The sequence below is a fragment of the Plecotus auritus genome (genome assembly GCF_963455305.1).
Source record: "Plecotus auritus genome assembly, chromosome: 8".
Lineage (NCBI taxonomy): Eukaryota > Metazoa > Chordata > Mammalia > Chiroptera > Vespertilionidae > Plecotus > Plecotus auritus.
The window spans coordinates 133,286,075-133,301,772 of NC_137782.1; the positions used below are offsets into that span (position 1 = coordinate 133,286,075).

The window sequence follows — 15,698 nt, forward strand, 5'->3', positions numbered from 1 at the left end:
ATATTAAATCTTTGAAACAAAAACTGGATAATATTTACAAGAACTCTTGGAAATTTAAACTTAGAGATTCATTTCAGGAGATTTAACACCTAATTGCCAGGTGTTCCAGAAAGAAAATGGAGGGAAGGAAGTCATCAAAAATGAATCAAGGATAATGAATCAAAAGTAATGAGTTTCCTGACTGAAAGGACTCACTAAAGTACATAGCATAATATATAAAAATAATCTGGACCTAGGCACATTGTCATGAATTTTTAAAACGATGGAAACAGAGAAGTGGTTCTACAAATTTCCAAAGAGCTGGGGTGCAGGGGTGGGGGAGGAGCTTCGTACAAAGACTCAAGAATCATAGTGCCAATTTCTTAGTAGCGAATTAGAAACTAGAAGACAATGGAGCATTGCCTTCACAATTCTGGGGATTAGTTATTTCCAAACTATAATTATCTACAAACTCAAACTACATGGAAGAATAAAGACTTTTTCAGGTATGGAAGGCCTCTGTTTTTGGGAAACTACTGGAGGATGTGCTCCCAGTGAAGTAAAGTTATAAATCAAAAAGAAATAATGTGGGATCCACGAAACATAGGGTCCAACATGAGAAAGAAGGAAATCTCTAGGATGGTGAAGGGAGATTCAGAGATGACGGGCCTGGATTGCAGCAGGTTGGAAAGCTCTGGGAGTGACTTAATGACAATAAAATCGATAGAATTACATAATATAGTTGAATGTATTTAGAACAGAAGTTTGAGATTGAATTAATGATAAATGCATAGAAAACCCAACAAAGGAAAAGAGCAGATAATTAGCAAAACAAATGTTGGGGGGGGGTTACAGTAAATGCTTCTGTTGTAAATAGTATTAAATAGTGATAATTAAAATACTCAGTTTCTGTCTAATAAAAATGAGGTATAAAAAAATGAGGTGGGAAGTATAAATATGGGATAGGAGATAGATGGGAGTGGTTTGTGAGAAAGAGCTAATAAATCTTCTGTGCTGGGAATTCAATGAATAATGCTTATAACTTTGAATACAATAAAAGACAATGTAGGAATGTTATTTCAAGACCTGTAGATAAAACTGAAAATGATTACCTAATAAAAGGAAATAGAGAATGAGGGCAGGGTAGCAAACTGCTGTTTACATAGCAGAAGTTGTAGAACTAATTGATTTTAACATTATTCAGGTAAACATTTTTTAATCAGTAAGTTTAAGTTAAAAATTAAACAGATGTCACTATAAATGGCAACATGAATTAATCTCACAAACAATGTTAAGTGAAACAAGCCAGACAAGAGATTTGATTTGTAAAAGTGTAAATACTTTTTCTAAATAGTGTACTTTTTAAAAAGTAATATATGAAAGACCCAACTAATCCATGGTGGTAAAGGCATGAGAGTGGCTAGCTACCTCTCTGGTGGGGCAGGAGGAGGGAGATGGCTGGTGCAGACAGGAGGTTGATTCTCAGCATAGTGATCTGGATGCTGGTTACTTGGGTGTTTACTCTGGGAAAAGTCATCAAGCTATGAACATTTATGACTTAATGCACTTTCTTTATGTAGGGTATACTTAATAAAGTTTATTCCCCAAATAATAATAATACAGATAATTACATGATTAGATTTCCATGTTAGTAGATGAGATGTCTATAAGAACTTTATATTTGATTCCATGGTAAAATAATGTGCAGAAAATCTTACTTACTTGGTACTTTTTAATTTTTCTAAAATAGACTGAGAGTGAAGCCCATACTTGATTTTCGAGCACAACTCTTATGGTAACATTTGGTTATCATTTACTCTAAAAATACTAAGGGTAGGGATCGGCAAACTACAGAGTGGACCAAATCCTGCCTGTGGCCTACTGTGTGCATCTTTGAGCTAAGAAAGTTTTTGTTTTTGCACTTTTAAGGGGAAAAAGAAAATGCAAGAGAAACTATATGGTCTACAAAGTCTAAAATATTTACTATCTGGCCCTTTACGGAGTACGTTTGCCCACACTCCTGAAAGAAAGAAGCCATGAAAATTCTAACTAGAGGCAATGTAACTTTAACAAAAGAAAAAACACAGCTTCTGGAAATGGTTAAAATAGTATGTTTTTATATTATAGTTTTAATAAAGTGCTTAGACTAGTAAAAAGGAATTTCTCCAACATGGCTAAGCTTGATTTGTTCCATTGCAGGTTGTAGGTGGCCTAGATATCCACAAAAAGATGGTGGTAGATGTGTGACTCTTTTTTAAAGAGTACCACCCAACACTTTTGCTTTCTTCTCCATCTCTGAAGATCTGCTCAAGACGTCCAGCAATGCTCTCTGTGTATTTAAATGGAAGTATTTTTCTCTGTGAAGCCACATTTTCCAACATGAGCCTCATGAAGCCAACTAAGTGTTATTGAACTCTTATTCTCTCAATAACTCCGTGTAGCACTTTAAAGTCTGAAGGACAGCAACATGAAAAGAGCATATCAATGTGGTGAAGAAAGGGAAGGGGTTGGCTTTTTAATTTATTTTTCTTCATCTTTTATAACAAGAAAGTATCTATATATACATATGTAAATATTTATATATAGATATATGTAGCTTTCTATATGTGTAGTAGGTTGGCTTTAATTTAATATACTTGATTCAGAAACAAAACGATAGAGTACAAAAGTGCCAAGCAGAACATAAAACATCCTTACTTTTATTTCACACAGTTTTTTATATAGGTAGAAGATTGTACAATTTGAGCCGGGTGATAGGCCAGCTACTTTCTTTCCTGTGCTTTCTCCTTTGAGAGATTGACAAAGCATTTGTTAACGTCCTATTATTTTCCTTAAGTACATTTTTGTAACAAAGGAGTTTGTAACTTTATTTATACCTATGAATATATTTCCAGGGACTATGTCTCATTGCTGAGCAGCTTTTATTACATCTTTGCTTGAGGAGAAAGTATAGTCAGTGCTACTGCCAAGAGCTCATTCTTGTGTTCATATAGTGCCTGCACAAAGCTTATAGCTGCTTCATTCTGTTACTTCATAACTGGGAGCCATTACATTTATTAAATGTCCCTGAGTACATGTAAGTTTCAGTTGTGATTTCATACATAAAGGCCAGAAGCTATGTGAGGCAATCATAATTTATCTTTGACATTACTTAATGAAGAGTACTTGCATATTCAATTGTTTTATTACGTGGGTAAATAACTTGTAATTAAACCTAAGTTTGAACTGCAAACTCCCCCTCTGTGTTTCAAAAGACTTGCAGCTAATTTGAAACTTGGGTGATATTTAAACTGCATGTATGTATCTAAACACCCAACATGTATTTGTGACTTAAATGGGAGAAATCTTTCTTACGTGTATGCCACAGAAGAGAAAATTTTTATCCAAATTCATACCTCTTAAATTTCTTTACCATAAGGCATAAAGAGTGCATGAAAATTTTCTTCCTTGATTTGCTCATATTTGTAATGGATAACTTAATAAATTTGTGTGATATAAAAGTAGTGTATCATGTTCCACCACTTGTTATTGTCCCTTCCCTTTTCTGCAAAGGTACTGTTGGCTGGAAGAAAATGTTATGGTTAGCTTTCTAGGACAGTAGTCTTTCCCGATATAGATTTTCAATAAAACTGGTTTTATAGTCATGAGTGGGAAAGGGCAGGTTGAGTCAAGGTGAATGAATCTTAAATTGGGCGTACCTGCCTGCTATTGCTGTTCCTTCAACTGAGTGCTGCACATCATGGGCTCTGTCTGTGAGAGAAAAATCTCGGTGCTTGGTGTCCTTGCATGACATGGAGTTTTGCATGTAGATCGATTTAAAATGTACCTCTTGTTTACATAATTTGCATAATTTTAAAAGATAATGTTGCCAAACTTTGGAAATGTTAATGTTCAAACTGAAAATCTCCACTACATGTAACTTTCTTCCTCTGGATCAGTACGTGGTTTATAATCCCAGCCAGTGGTTTGATCTGTTCCAGTGTCAACTGCCATGTGCTCTGCTTCAAGGGGGAACTAGTCTTTTGTGAATTTTTTGTACATAAGTATTTGTTACAAATATTTTAGCAAATGCTTTCTATTTCTCTTGCTTGTGCATATCTTGGCTGGCGTTACAGAAAAATAGTGCAAACATTATTTCCTTACTGGGGAATGAGGGTTTTTTTCTTTCTTTTTTTTTTAGTGTGTGTGGGTGGGGGGAGGGTGGTTTATGTTGAATGTTTAGTTTTTCTTCTGCATGAAACATCATGTTGTGGGATCTTTAGAAAACTTCATACTGTATGAATAAAAAAATAAAATATTTGGAACCTGAGTGTATTCACACTGGTCTCTGGTGGGCTTCCACAGCCATTAGTCTTCTTTTCATTCTTTTGGATTTTTAAAAAAACGGGTAAATTGATGTAATCCAGAGGTAAAAACAAATCTGCTTTATCACTTCTAGGTATACACCCTGAAGTTAAAAGCAGGGACTCTAACGGGTGTGCCACAGTCTTTCCACAGCAAGGGTTTGCTAACTACTGTTCTTTAGCCTCAGGCACTGGTGTTTATTTGTATACCCACAAATACGTTAATAGCAGCCTCATCTACAATAGCCAAAAGGTACAAGCAATCCAAATGTACCTGACAGATGGTATACATACAAGGGAATATTTAAAAGGAAGAAAATAGATACATGCTACAACAAGGAGCACCTTGAAGACATTATATAAAACTAGAGGCCCGATGCATGAAATTTGTGCACGGGGCTTGGCCCTCGCAGCCCTGGCTGCTTCAGCCAGCCCTCGCAGCTCCAGCTTGGTCCAGATTGTCCAGACGGTTGTTTGGCTGTTCAGTCTAATTAGCATATTAGCTCTTTATTGTATAGGACTAGAGGCCCAGTGCATGACAATTCGTGCACTTGGAGAGGGGGAGGTCCCTCAGCCCGGCCTGTACCCTCTCACAATCTGGGACCTCTCGAGTAATGTCCCTAGGCCTGGCCTGAGATCAGGGCCTATCGGGGCTTTCCTCCCCGAGGCTGCAGGTAGCTGGCCCCGCCCCCACCAATGCCTCTGCTTGCTATCTGTGCAGTGCTGTCCCATTTCCCCTACCATCAGTGGCTTACCGCTGCAGGCAGGCAGATTGGGGTGCAATGGCTTGGCTGGCCTGTGCCTCCCTCTTTCTTTGCTAGGGGGCAGGGCCAGCCCTACAAGGGGCTGTCTGCCTACCTGATCACCCCTAACCACTGCCTGATTGCCCCTAACCGCTTGCTTGGGGCAGGGCCAGCCCAGGGAGGGGCCGTCTGCCTACCTGATGTACCCTAACCACTTACCTTCCTACCTGATCACCCCTAACCACTGGTCTCCCTACCTGATCACCCCTAACCCCTCTGCTTGCCTGCCTGATTGCCCCTTACCACTTGCTTGGGGGTGGGACCAGCACTGACTTCCGGTTGGTCAGCCTGAGGTTGTTACTGGTCGTTACGACCCAGAGTTTTTTATATATTAGGATAAGCAGTTACAAAAGAACAAACACTGTGTGATCCTACTTATATGAGTTCCCAGAGTTCTCAAATTCAGAGAAAGTAGAATGGTGGTTGCCAAGGGAGGAGGAGGAATTGGGGAATTAGTGTTTCATGGGTACAGTTTCAGTTAGGGAAGTTAAGCTTCTGGAGATGATGGTGATGATTGCACAATGTATACTTAAAAATGGTTAAAATGGTAAATTTTATGTGTTTACCACAATTTAAAAGTGCACAAAATTGTGAAAAAGCATCTCAATCTTTCTGGGTAGTTTCCAGGACTTAAATATTGTTCAAACTCATGTGTCTTGAAACATTAGTCCTTAGTCTTCAAAAATTCCCACAAACTCAAAAATCTCATTGCATTACAAACATTTAAAGTCCTTTGCCACTTCAACCTTTCACTTTCCCTGGGCATTATAAATCTATCAGCTAACCAGATCAAATGAGCAATTCCTTGTTCTCAAAACTCCTACAGATTTACTTTGTGTATTTGACCAGATTAAGTAATTAACATTTCCACAGGAGCATTTTACAAATTCTAGGATGGCTATATACATTGTCACTGTATACTTTCAGTAATCTAACATTAAGCATGCTGGCCCAATCTTAACATGCCTGAGATCAGGAAAGTTAGGTCTCTTTCCCAGATTCTTGATGAACATGAGCTTTCTTCTCTATCCTAATTCTAGGTAGCATGAGTATTGGAACCCAAATCTTCTGGAATGACTAGGAGGAAACATCTAGGCCTCCTCCCTTACCAGCCACTAAGAAAAGACTACTCATGTCCATTCTCCAGCTAAAATATAAATTGTTAGTCAGAAATTGTGCTAGATACTAAGTAGGATGAGAGGCAGACACTATAATTACAGTATAGCATGACAAATGGCATAGAAACATAGATACCATGGCTAAGGTTTGAGGTGTTGATTTAGTGATAAGATCAACTATCACTGTGATAATCAGATTTATTTAATTCCTTCTTCGTTATTCCCATTACAAGAATTGAGTTTCCTCTACATTTTGTCTCCCTTTCAAACCCCAAGTAGTACTGCTCCCTCGGAGGTACCCAGAACTCAAGGTGCTAAATCAAAATTCAGTGTCCCAAGTTTACAAATGAAGAGATTTGCTACCATCGTACATACTCTTCATGCTGCTGTGTCGCCAAAGGATAAAAAATTATTTGGGGTGGGAAATTTTTCCAGCAATTCCTCAATGGATTCCCACTAAAATATGTAAGTATATCCAATCCCATACAATGTACCGACTACATTGTAACAGTGGCACATGTAACTGATATAAATGAAACAGAAGCTGAATACTTTTCTTGTTCTAACATGAACTTTATAGAGTTCATTTAAAAAATGCGTAAGCTGAATCATAATATTTAACTAGGCAGACACTAGTTAAAACAACTATTACACTTGTAGAACATATTTTCTTAGGAGTAAAAACATTATTTTACCATATTTTACTTAGAAGAAATAAACCCAACTTATGTACTTATGTGAAAAATAACATGTCAACCTTGTTTTGTGATAAAAATTTTTAATTTTACAAGTGGCAAAATAGGTAGAAAGATTAGCTTTTTGGTTCACACAGCATAGCCAAACTGCTGCTTATGACCTGATTCTAATAGTAACATCACCAGTATTGAGGGACATGATTCAGAGAGGTTTTCTGGGTATAGTTCTTTAATTACAACTCATAGGGAAAAAATGTTTATAAATCTATAATTTTTTTTTAAAATATATTTTATTGATATTTCACAGAGAGGAAGGGAGAGGGATAGAGAGCTAGAAACATCGATGAGAGAAACATCGATCAGCTGCCTCCTGCACACCTACTGAGGATGTGCCCGCAACCAAGGTACATGCCCTTGACCGGAATCGAACCCGGGACCTTTCAGTCCGCAGGCCGACGCTCTATCCACTGAGCCAAACCGGTTTCGGCTATAAATCTATAATTTAAAAACATAAATTCAAATAGAAAAATAAGAATATTCCCTCCAAATAAGAGAACTAGAAATTATGCATGTAATTTAAAACAAAGTAAAATAAATTAATGTTGAAAGTATAATAATGGTATGAAATTTTGATACTTAAGTTATCCTCAAAGCTGTTGAATGAATACTATCGAATCTGTGCTTTTGGGTTTATGCTTCTGGCTAAGAACTGAAGAACAGAGACTGAGGTTTAAAGTGACCGAAAATTCTTCACATGGTTTCTTGGGACCACTTGTAAGCTCTTCTTCTCTACAGTCCAAAGACAAGAAAAAGTCTCTGATTTGAAATCAGAATCGATCTGCTGCTCTGCTAGCCACAGCTCGAATATTGCCATAAACCTTTGATGGAGGATTTCCTGTAGAGGAAACAAAACAAGCTTATTTATCTGTAGAATTATACTCACATATATAGAAGCTACATTGGAAATGGTCTACAAAACTCTAAAAGAAAAGGAACGTTTTCCATTGGATCTATCTTTAACAAAAGGCCTAAAAAGGAAACCATACCCAAATATTCTCCAAAAAATCCATTTGAAATCCTAAGAGCCAAAATATTTAGGAAGGAAGCTACTTAGACCTAGGCACCAAGGGAGAATTTCCAGTGTTTTCTGAGTAAATTTCTACACTCCCTGTAACTCCTGTACGAGTTACTGATTCTACTGCCCTGTGGGAAATGGGACCAAGTGGATTAAGTTGATTGGTGCTGATCAGCAGCTCCCTTTTTGTTGAACTTAACATATGGTGTCATTGCCTGATGCTCTGGAATGGCTTTTCTGTGCACATCATTCATCAGGGAAAGGCAGTGAAGATTTAAGCAATATAAGCCAATAAATCCTTTCTCTCTAGCAGACAGGGAATCCAAGCAAAAAGATTCTTTCTTTCTTCTTCAGGTTCTCATTTGCCTGCCCCCAAGAGTCTCTATTGCTATCTTGAACATTTCTCTAAACTGATGTGCAAATCTGGTTTATTCTAGATCCTCTTTTCTTTTCAGAGAAAATACAAAGAAATAAACTATTACCCAGGATGAGGTTGCAAATGGCAGTTCTTGCCATCTTGATGTTTTGGAAAGAGCCAAGGATATGAACTTTCCTGCAAGAAAAAGTGAGACAAGTTAGCAACAAAGCACATTTCCTTAACTAAGTCTTATAATCCAGAAATGAAAAATCATAGATACAGATTTCTAAGTAAAGGCTGTGATGATGGCTGCACAACTCTGCAAATATGCTAAGAACCCAATTTGAAAGGGGGAATTTTATGGCATGTGAATTATGTCCAAATATAAAAAATATTAGAAAATACATACACTAAACATAAAAACAAAACTAAGACATTAGATTTTGGGTAAATAATGACCACCATCCAAGAACTAGTAAGTGCTTTCTGTGTGTTAGAGCTTCATACACTTGTTCTCCTTTAATCCTCACAGGAGAATCACTAGGTAGATGCTATTACCGTTTTACAGATGAAAAGGTTTATAAGAAATCTGTCCAAGATTACACACTGGCAGAGCCGGGATTATTGATTACCCAGAAATGCAAGAAATACTGTACTTAATTAAAACATCTTTGGATTTCAACTATATAGCTTTCTAAGATTATTTAAGTCTCTTCAGTACTCACTGAGAATCACCCAGACCATTTTAATGAGAGTTCCTTGCTGAACGATTTAAAAGATCTAAAGAGAGCATTCTGCCTTTTCAACTCATCTTCCAAAGTGTCAGTAAACCATGCAAAATCGGCAGTGGGAACATCAAGCAGAACCCTCTCCCCCCCCCACAGGCTCAGGTATTTCTGAAATGGGGGTAAGAGTGAAGCTACAAACAAGAAAATCAGTTAAAGTCTATTCAGGATGATCCCCAGGTTTTCTTCCCCATTCCGTGCAAAAGGCAACCACCCCTCCGTAACTCTGACAAAGTTATTGGGGGGAGAGGGGAGTTGTTTATTGGAGAAGGTAAAAAACATGGGTACCAGGCTCAGCTGAAGAAGTATCATGTTATAAACAGGCAATGTCAAGCAAACATTTGCACACTGTCTTCCCGAGCTCCAAAGCCTGGCAGCAGGTAATACTGAACACTGGTCTAACAAAACCCACAATGCACAGACAGGATGGGGAAGAATAGTAAACTGGATTGTGAGAAAGGTTGAGTGTGTGGGGTGGAGGGGGGGAGGGGTGAAAGAAAGCTAAATCCTCATCATTTATAGTAGATAGTCAACAGTGAATCTGAAGAAAAAAAAAAAAAAGAAGCTGGCATATAAATAAGATATTTGGAAATACAGAGATAAATAATTTTAAAAAATTCGCTAAGAGTTGAAATTGACTCCTCTAAAGAGGAGGAAGTGGAGGTAGGTAGTAGAAATTTTGGGCTTTGTAAAATATGTGTATGTCTAACTGACAAAAATAAAATTCTTTAAAATAAAGCATGAAAGATGAGAACACAGAGACAGCAAGAATATATAAAGCATCAGTAGTTTTCCTACTAAAACAAGTAATGGGGCAATAGTTGGAATGGAATGGAGGTCTCGGGACATACAGGCAACATGACTTCCTATCTGACATATCTGCATTATATGGAGCAAGTAGTTTTTAGTTTTCTATCTTGCTCACATTATATTTTACCAGATTAGCAACTCATCCAAAATAACACTTAGAGGTGCATAACAGTCCACTTTATGGCAAGATCATAATTAATATAAATTGTTCAACTTGTGGATTTCCAATTAGCCTATTTGTAGCAAAAACTACCAGATAGTACATTAATTTTTAGTCGTAATTCAATTTACAAAAACACACACACAAAAGATCTAAAAAGCAATTAAATAGCAACATTATTCATAATAGCATCAAATTGAAAGTCCCAATGTCCATCATCTGTGGGTGGATAATCAAAATGCAATATATCCATACATTGGACTGGTACTTGGCAATAAAAAGGGATTACTGATACATCCAACAAAATGGAGACTCAAAACAACATGCTAACTAAACGAAGCCACATACCGAAGACTACAGACTGTGACTTTCTAGAATAGGCAAAACCACAGTGACTCCAAGTAGATCAGTAAGTGCCTGGGTATGGTGCTGCAAAGGTGCACGAGGAACTTGTGGGGTGATGGAACGGTGTGAGTGAAGTGGGCTTATAGGACTAGGACCTCTGCCCAAACTCCCTGAACTGTATACTCAAAACAGGTGAATGTTACTGCACGTAAATCATACCACAATAAAGCTGTTAAATTATTTCAACGAGTACATTTTTTTAGTTAACACTTATAAATACAAGATGTACTATCCATAATATGATTAGCAAACCAGTTCATTTTTAGCTTTCTAAATTAACAAGTTTTTAGGGCTATATTTTAACATATGGTATATATTTCACAATTTTTGAAATTTCTAGTTCAAAAAAACTTTTCCCCTGGCTTCCTACTCCCAACTCTAGATTCAATTCATAAAAGATCAAAATTATAGTACACCTGTCCTCAGGTAAAGAGGGCCACCAATGTATTACTATAGTTATTCTTTAAAGGACAGAAATAGTTGAGCCGCTCAGTTTAGAGCAAAGATGAGACGATTTCAAATAAAATTAATTTTGGATTCAGTAGCAGGCAACTGCTTCGTCTCCGAACTTTGTGCATTATATAATCTCTGAGCCATCTGCTAATAATCCCAACCTGGCAACAAGAGCACCTTCAACCTCACGGAGGGGTAATCCCAGCCTGACTTCCTGCACCCTTACGTTAAGCTGGTCTCATCTTATTTATGTTCCCATATTACTGTTCTCTTGTTTCTGCCCAATGTGCACTACTCACCTTCCTTTTAGGAAAGGCCTTTATATACGTATTTTAAAGGAAAGTCTCACAATAGCATTTAAAACATCCACTCCTTGCTCTCCTCTACTGACTTAATAGATTCCCCTGAGAAACTACATTTTCACCTGTCCTGTAATTCCTTTTAATACTGGTTCCAAACATTACCTTCATGCTAACTGAGAAAAAAACACTATAATTTCTAAGATTTCCCTAATTTAATCTGCTTTCAAAGTAGGTATTCATCCAGAACCATATGCTGACAAAGATTTAGTGGCAATCCTATGCATAAAATACAACTTTTATGACCTTCTGAGAGGTAATTTTATCTTTATGACCAAACAAAAGATCAAATGTAAATTACAACAATTTTCTCAAGATCACATACTTACACATCAGCTAGAACTATCCGCGTCCGTGTCACGTTCTCTATGGTGAATTTGGTTTTTCCTCCTTTGCCAGCGATTCTCCCTATTGCCCTTGACAGGTGGTCTCCCTTTAAAGGCTTCACTAAATGAGAAAAGCAAGACCTCAAGAGGCGAGCCATTCCAGTACACCACCCACTTCTACATAACGGATAATCTTTAATGCAATTTCCCTAACAGACATAAAATATGCATTTTTTTTAAAAAGCTGCTAATAATCAACTGATGCTTTAGGAAAGTTGAAAAACACAATATACAAAAGGACAGTATTTCATTACAAAAGACCGCCATACACTCACCATCTGTAATTTCAAAAGACTCTAAGAAGAGGTCATCCAACCTAATGAGCGCAAGTGCATCCTACAATATAAAAATGAATGCTGTGAAGCCCTTCCATTTAAATCCCTGAGAATGAGTGTTAAGCTAAAATTCACAAATTGTGGAACTAGAAAATTCATATTTAAAAAAAAGTCCCAATTCATTGAAACATTCATTGTATTTTTCAAGCCCCTATTTCAGATGTCATGAAATCACTCACCTCTACCTGAAACCCGAGAATAAAGGCTTTCACAAAATCGGCGGCTTTTGTCAGAGCGCTAACATCCTTGGTTTCTTTACAAGTCTGTTTTAAAAGAGGCACACATTACAGGTGGTGATGAAAAAGATACTATTCTAATAAAATACTAGGAATGACCTTTCCCTTTATTGTCATTTCCTTCACCACCATCCTTCCCCCAGTGTATTCTCCATGACCCAGTTTTTGCTGAGGTAAGTACTGTTTAACTTGCAAAATAAAACTTTCCCAACTCCAGAGGTAGACAGTTCCACCAAAATGCTGTCAAATGACTGTACTCCATCCAAATCTGACTTGGGTTTAACAGCAAGATCCCTTTGGCACAGCCAGAATGCATGCACGCTGAAGAACGTCCACAGATCAGCCCCTCATCAAGGCCCAAGCCAGTAGTCTTATCTTTCAATACAGTCTTCCCTGCAAGTTGTGATCTAATCTCCCAACTTTAATCATGTATGTACTAATGTTTCCCACAGCAACAGCTCCAGTACGAACTACCGAGAGTGGTTTAAGCAGGGATCCTGCCCTCAAAGAGTTCAGTCAATAACCACAGAAACAGCTATTCATAAAATGCCTACCACTGTAAATGACATGCATTATAAAGGTGCTTTCTGTACTACAGCTCTAAGCTTCATGACAACCCTAAGTATTAAGTGATATAAAGACTTATGTTCGCCCTAACCGGTTTGGCTCAGTGGATAAAGCATCGGCCTTCGGACTCAAGGGTCCCAGATTCAATTCCGGTCAAGGGCATGTACCTTGGTTGCAGGCACATAGCCAGTAGGGAGTGTGCAGGAGGCAGCTGATCGATGTTTCTCTCTCATTGATGTTTCTGACTCTATCCCTGTCCCTTCCTCTCTGTAAAAAAATAAAATATATATATTTAAAAAATCGCTCTACTCCTTTTAAAAAAAAAGACTTATGTTCGAGGCAACTAAAGTACTAAAAGGTAAAAAAGATTTGAACATAAGTCTGATTCCAAAACTGTTATTTCCACTATCCCACATAAGCTCACAATCTAATTGAGGAGACCACATACTTGACAAATTTGAAACCATACAGGGTTGTATAAAACTAGACCCTGTATGAGTCTGGTTTTAAAACTGGATCCTATCCCAATCCTAAACATGACCTTGAACAAGTCCAATAAATACTCTAGGTCTTAAGTTCTCTCATCATAAAATAAGGGGGCCAGGGTAGGAGATCCCAAGAGGTCCCCACTAGTATCAAAATTCACTTATCAGCTTGATGACTTTGGCCAAGATACTCCTTTGACCCTCAGTTTCCCCACATCCATAGATGGGGATATGTCATCTACCTAACAGGGCTGTCCTAAAGGCAAAAATGATGTAGTATGTGCTAAAGCACCACTATGTGTCTGGCATATAACAGCATCAACAACTCTTAGTGGAACCCAAACTGAGGGTGCTGCAATCCATATGACAGCTCAACATAATAAAGGTTTAGGCACTGAAGGCATGACTGAAAAATGGACTGATCATAAAGGAGAAAGGACTTGAGCTAGATGCTAAAAGATGAAGGGAACTGAGACAGGAAGACAAAGGGGGTAGGAAAGAGAGGATCTTCGTCATAGAGGAAAGCCACCCATATGTATGGATATAAAAATGTTCAGAAAGATGGTGGGACAAACTTGAGACTGGGACTCCTATTTGAAAGGCAAGTTCAGTCAGAAACTTAACTCTTGTGTTTCAGAAACACTTAAGATACCGGGTCATCATAATAAAAGCAGTGTGGTCTGGGGAAATTAATCTGGCTTGGCATAGAGGATGGAGTGGTGAAGGATGATGTAAAACAGTGAAGCAAGGGAAACCTATAAGGAAACAAGAAGTTATGGCATGAAGCTATGAAAACCTGAATGAAAGTGGCAAGGAAGTCTACTGTCAAGTTCTCTATTTTAAACTTTACCAACTATTTAGAGTGCCTCTCAGCTTTATTCCATTATTCTAGTCCCTCAGTGGAGATGAGTCTATACCAGCCCTGATGAGAGTATAACAATCCTCAAAAAGACAGATTATAATTAACTTTGGTCTTTGATTCTGATACAAAGTTGGCAATCAGAAAAAGATCAAAGTCAATTAATTTTGATTGTCGAACCACTGGGCTGACACCATAGGAAAAAAAATACACATGTGTAAGTACCGTATATGTGTGTGTGTAAACATATATATATATTTACATACATACCTATATATATATATATATATATATATATATATATAATTTATACTTATTTCTAAAATACACCTTCCCCAAATACCAGTAAAATATATAGTGCAGCAAGTACTTCAGCTCATTATTTACAAACTTGTTTATGACAACCTCTTTAGTTGGCCTTTTCTCAGTTCAACACAGAACATTATAAAAAATATACACAGCATAACCACTATTTGGGTATGATCTCAGGCTCAATTTATGAACTCAACTAATATATGTGTTAAATGCAAACTCACTAAATTAGAAAACTGGGAGAAAATAATTTAACAAAATAAGTTCCACTGAGGAAAGTCTATTCACGCATGTTCATCCCTGTATATTTGGAAATGGTTGGCATTCTCCATACCCTGATTTCTACATTTCTCGATTTCAAGTTAAAGCGTATCTGAAGTCCCAAATGTTCTACAATAGGAGTAAATATCTTCATCCAATTCTCTTTTAATGGTGTGTATCTGTTAGCTGGGACTGGAATTTTCCTTGTTTCTTCTTTCCCATCCTGCAATAAAAGAACACACAATTCAGATGTCTGAAGGAAGGGGGGTGGAGCTGTAACATGACAACTGACTTAAAAGCTTCCTTTCTCTTAACGAATTAAACGTCAGCGGAGTCACTTTTGCAGCTTCAGAAGAGCCCATGCAGCTTCACCATCACCACCGACTTGGCCTACCCCTGGTCCCTACCCAACTCCCGTCCCGGGTCCCGCCAGTACCAGGAACCCGTCCCCGGAGAGGGGCGGGAACACGGGCCTCTTCGCCGGCCGGGCCTCCTCGGTGTCCATGCGGCTCGCGTCCTCGCCCTCCCCCGCTGCGGACAGCTCCTCCGCCTGCCTTTTCTTCGCTCTCCGGCCACCTTTGCGGGTGACCTGGATGAAACCGTCCTCGGCCACAGCGCTCTGTGCCTCCATTTCGGCGGCCATCCCCAGGAATCTCCAGTCTCTGCAGGCGTTTCCGGATGGAACACGTGCGCCGCTGCGCTGCGCAGGCGCACCACGTGCTCGCCAACCAGCCGCAGGGCTCCGCCCCGTTTTCTCAGAGGTCCCCACGCCGGGGACCTGAAGCAGGATTTTTGTGTGAGTTTGCTAGGGAGGGAAGGGGGCTGTCCTAAAATATGCCGTATTCTTATGGTCTCCCTCTGGCCCCGCCACTCAACGCCAAAGCATCTTATGACCTGGAATCTGTGTATGTGCT

At 38.4% G+C, this 15,698-nt stretch overlaps 2 protein-coding genes across 3 annotated transcripts in view; one reads left to right on the forward strand and one right to left on the reverse strand.

Moving 5' to 3' along the window:
- PPP3R1 (protein phosphatase 3 regulatory subunit B, alpha) overlaps positions 1-4,321 on the forward strand; it is a 71,843-nt gene extending 67,522 nt beyond the window's left edge. Inside the window, exon 6 of the mRNA XM_080685418.1 lies at positions 2,179-4,321. Within this exon, the coding sequence (XP_080541544.1) occupies positions 2,179-2,226 (48 nt within the window). The 3' untranslated portion in view covers positions 2,227-4,321. The remainder of the gene's footprint in view (positions 1-2,178) is intronic.
- A 2,103-nt stretch (positions 4,322-6,424) lies between these two features.
- PNO1 (partner of NOB1 homolog) lies at positions 6,425-15,490 on the reverse strand (the record flags this gene model as incomplete). 2 transcript variants are annotated; one of them, XM_080683216.1, is made up of 7 exons in its annotated part: positions 15,221-15,490; positions 14,858-15,007; positions 12,244-12,327; positions 12,005-12,065; positions 11,673-11,790; positions 8,496-8,566; positions 6,425-7,833 (listed from the first exon to the last, which is right to left on the reverse strand). In XM_080683216.1, exons 1-7 carry the CDS (start codon positions 15,425-15,427, stop codon positions 7,766-7,768), a joined length of 759 nt encoding a protein of 252 aa, XP_080539342.1. In that variant the 5' UTR covers positions 15,428-15,490. The 2 variants fall into 2 exon arrangements, with proteins under 2 accessions (XP_080539342.1, XP_080539341.1); XM_080683215.1 differs by lacking the exon at positions 6,425-7,833 and having other exon boundaries at positions 8,419-8,566.
- Between the last annotated feature and the right edge of the window lie 208 nt (positions 15,491-15,698).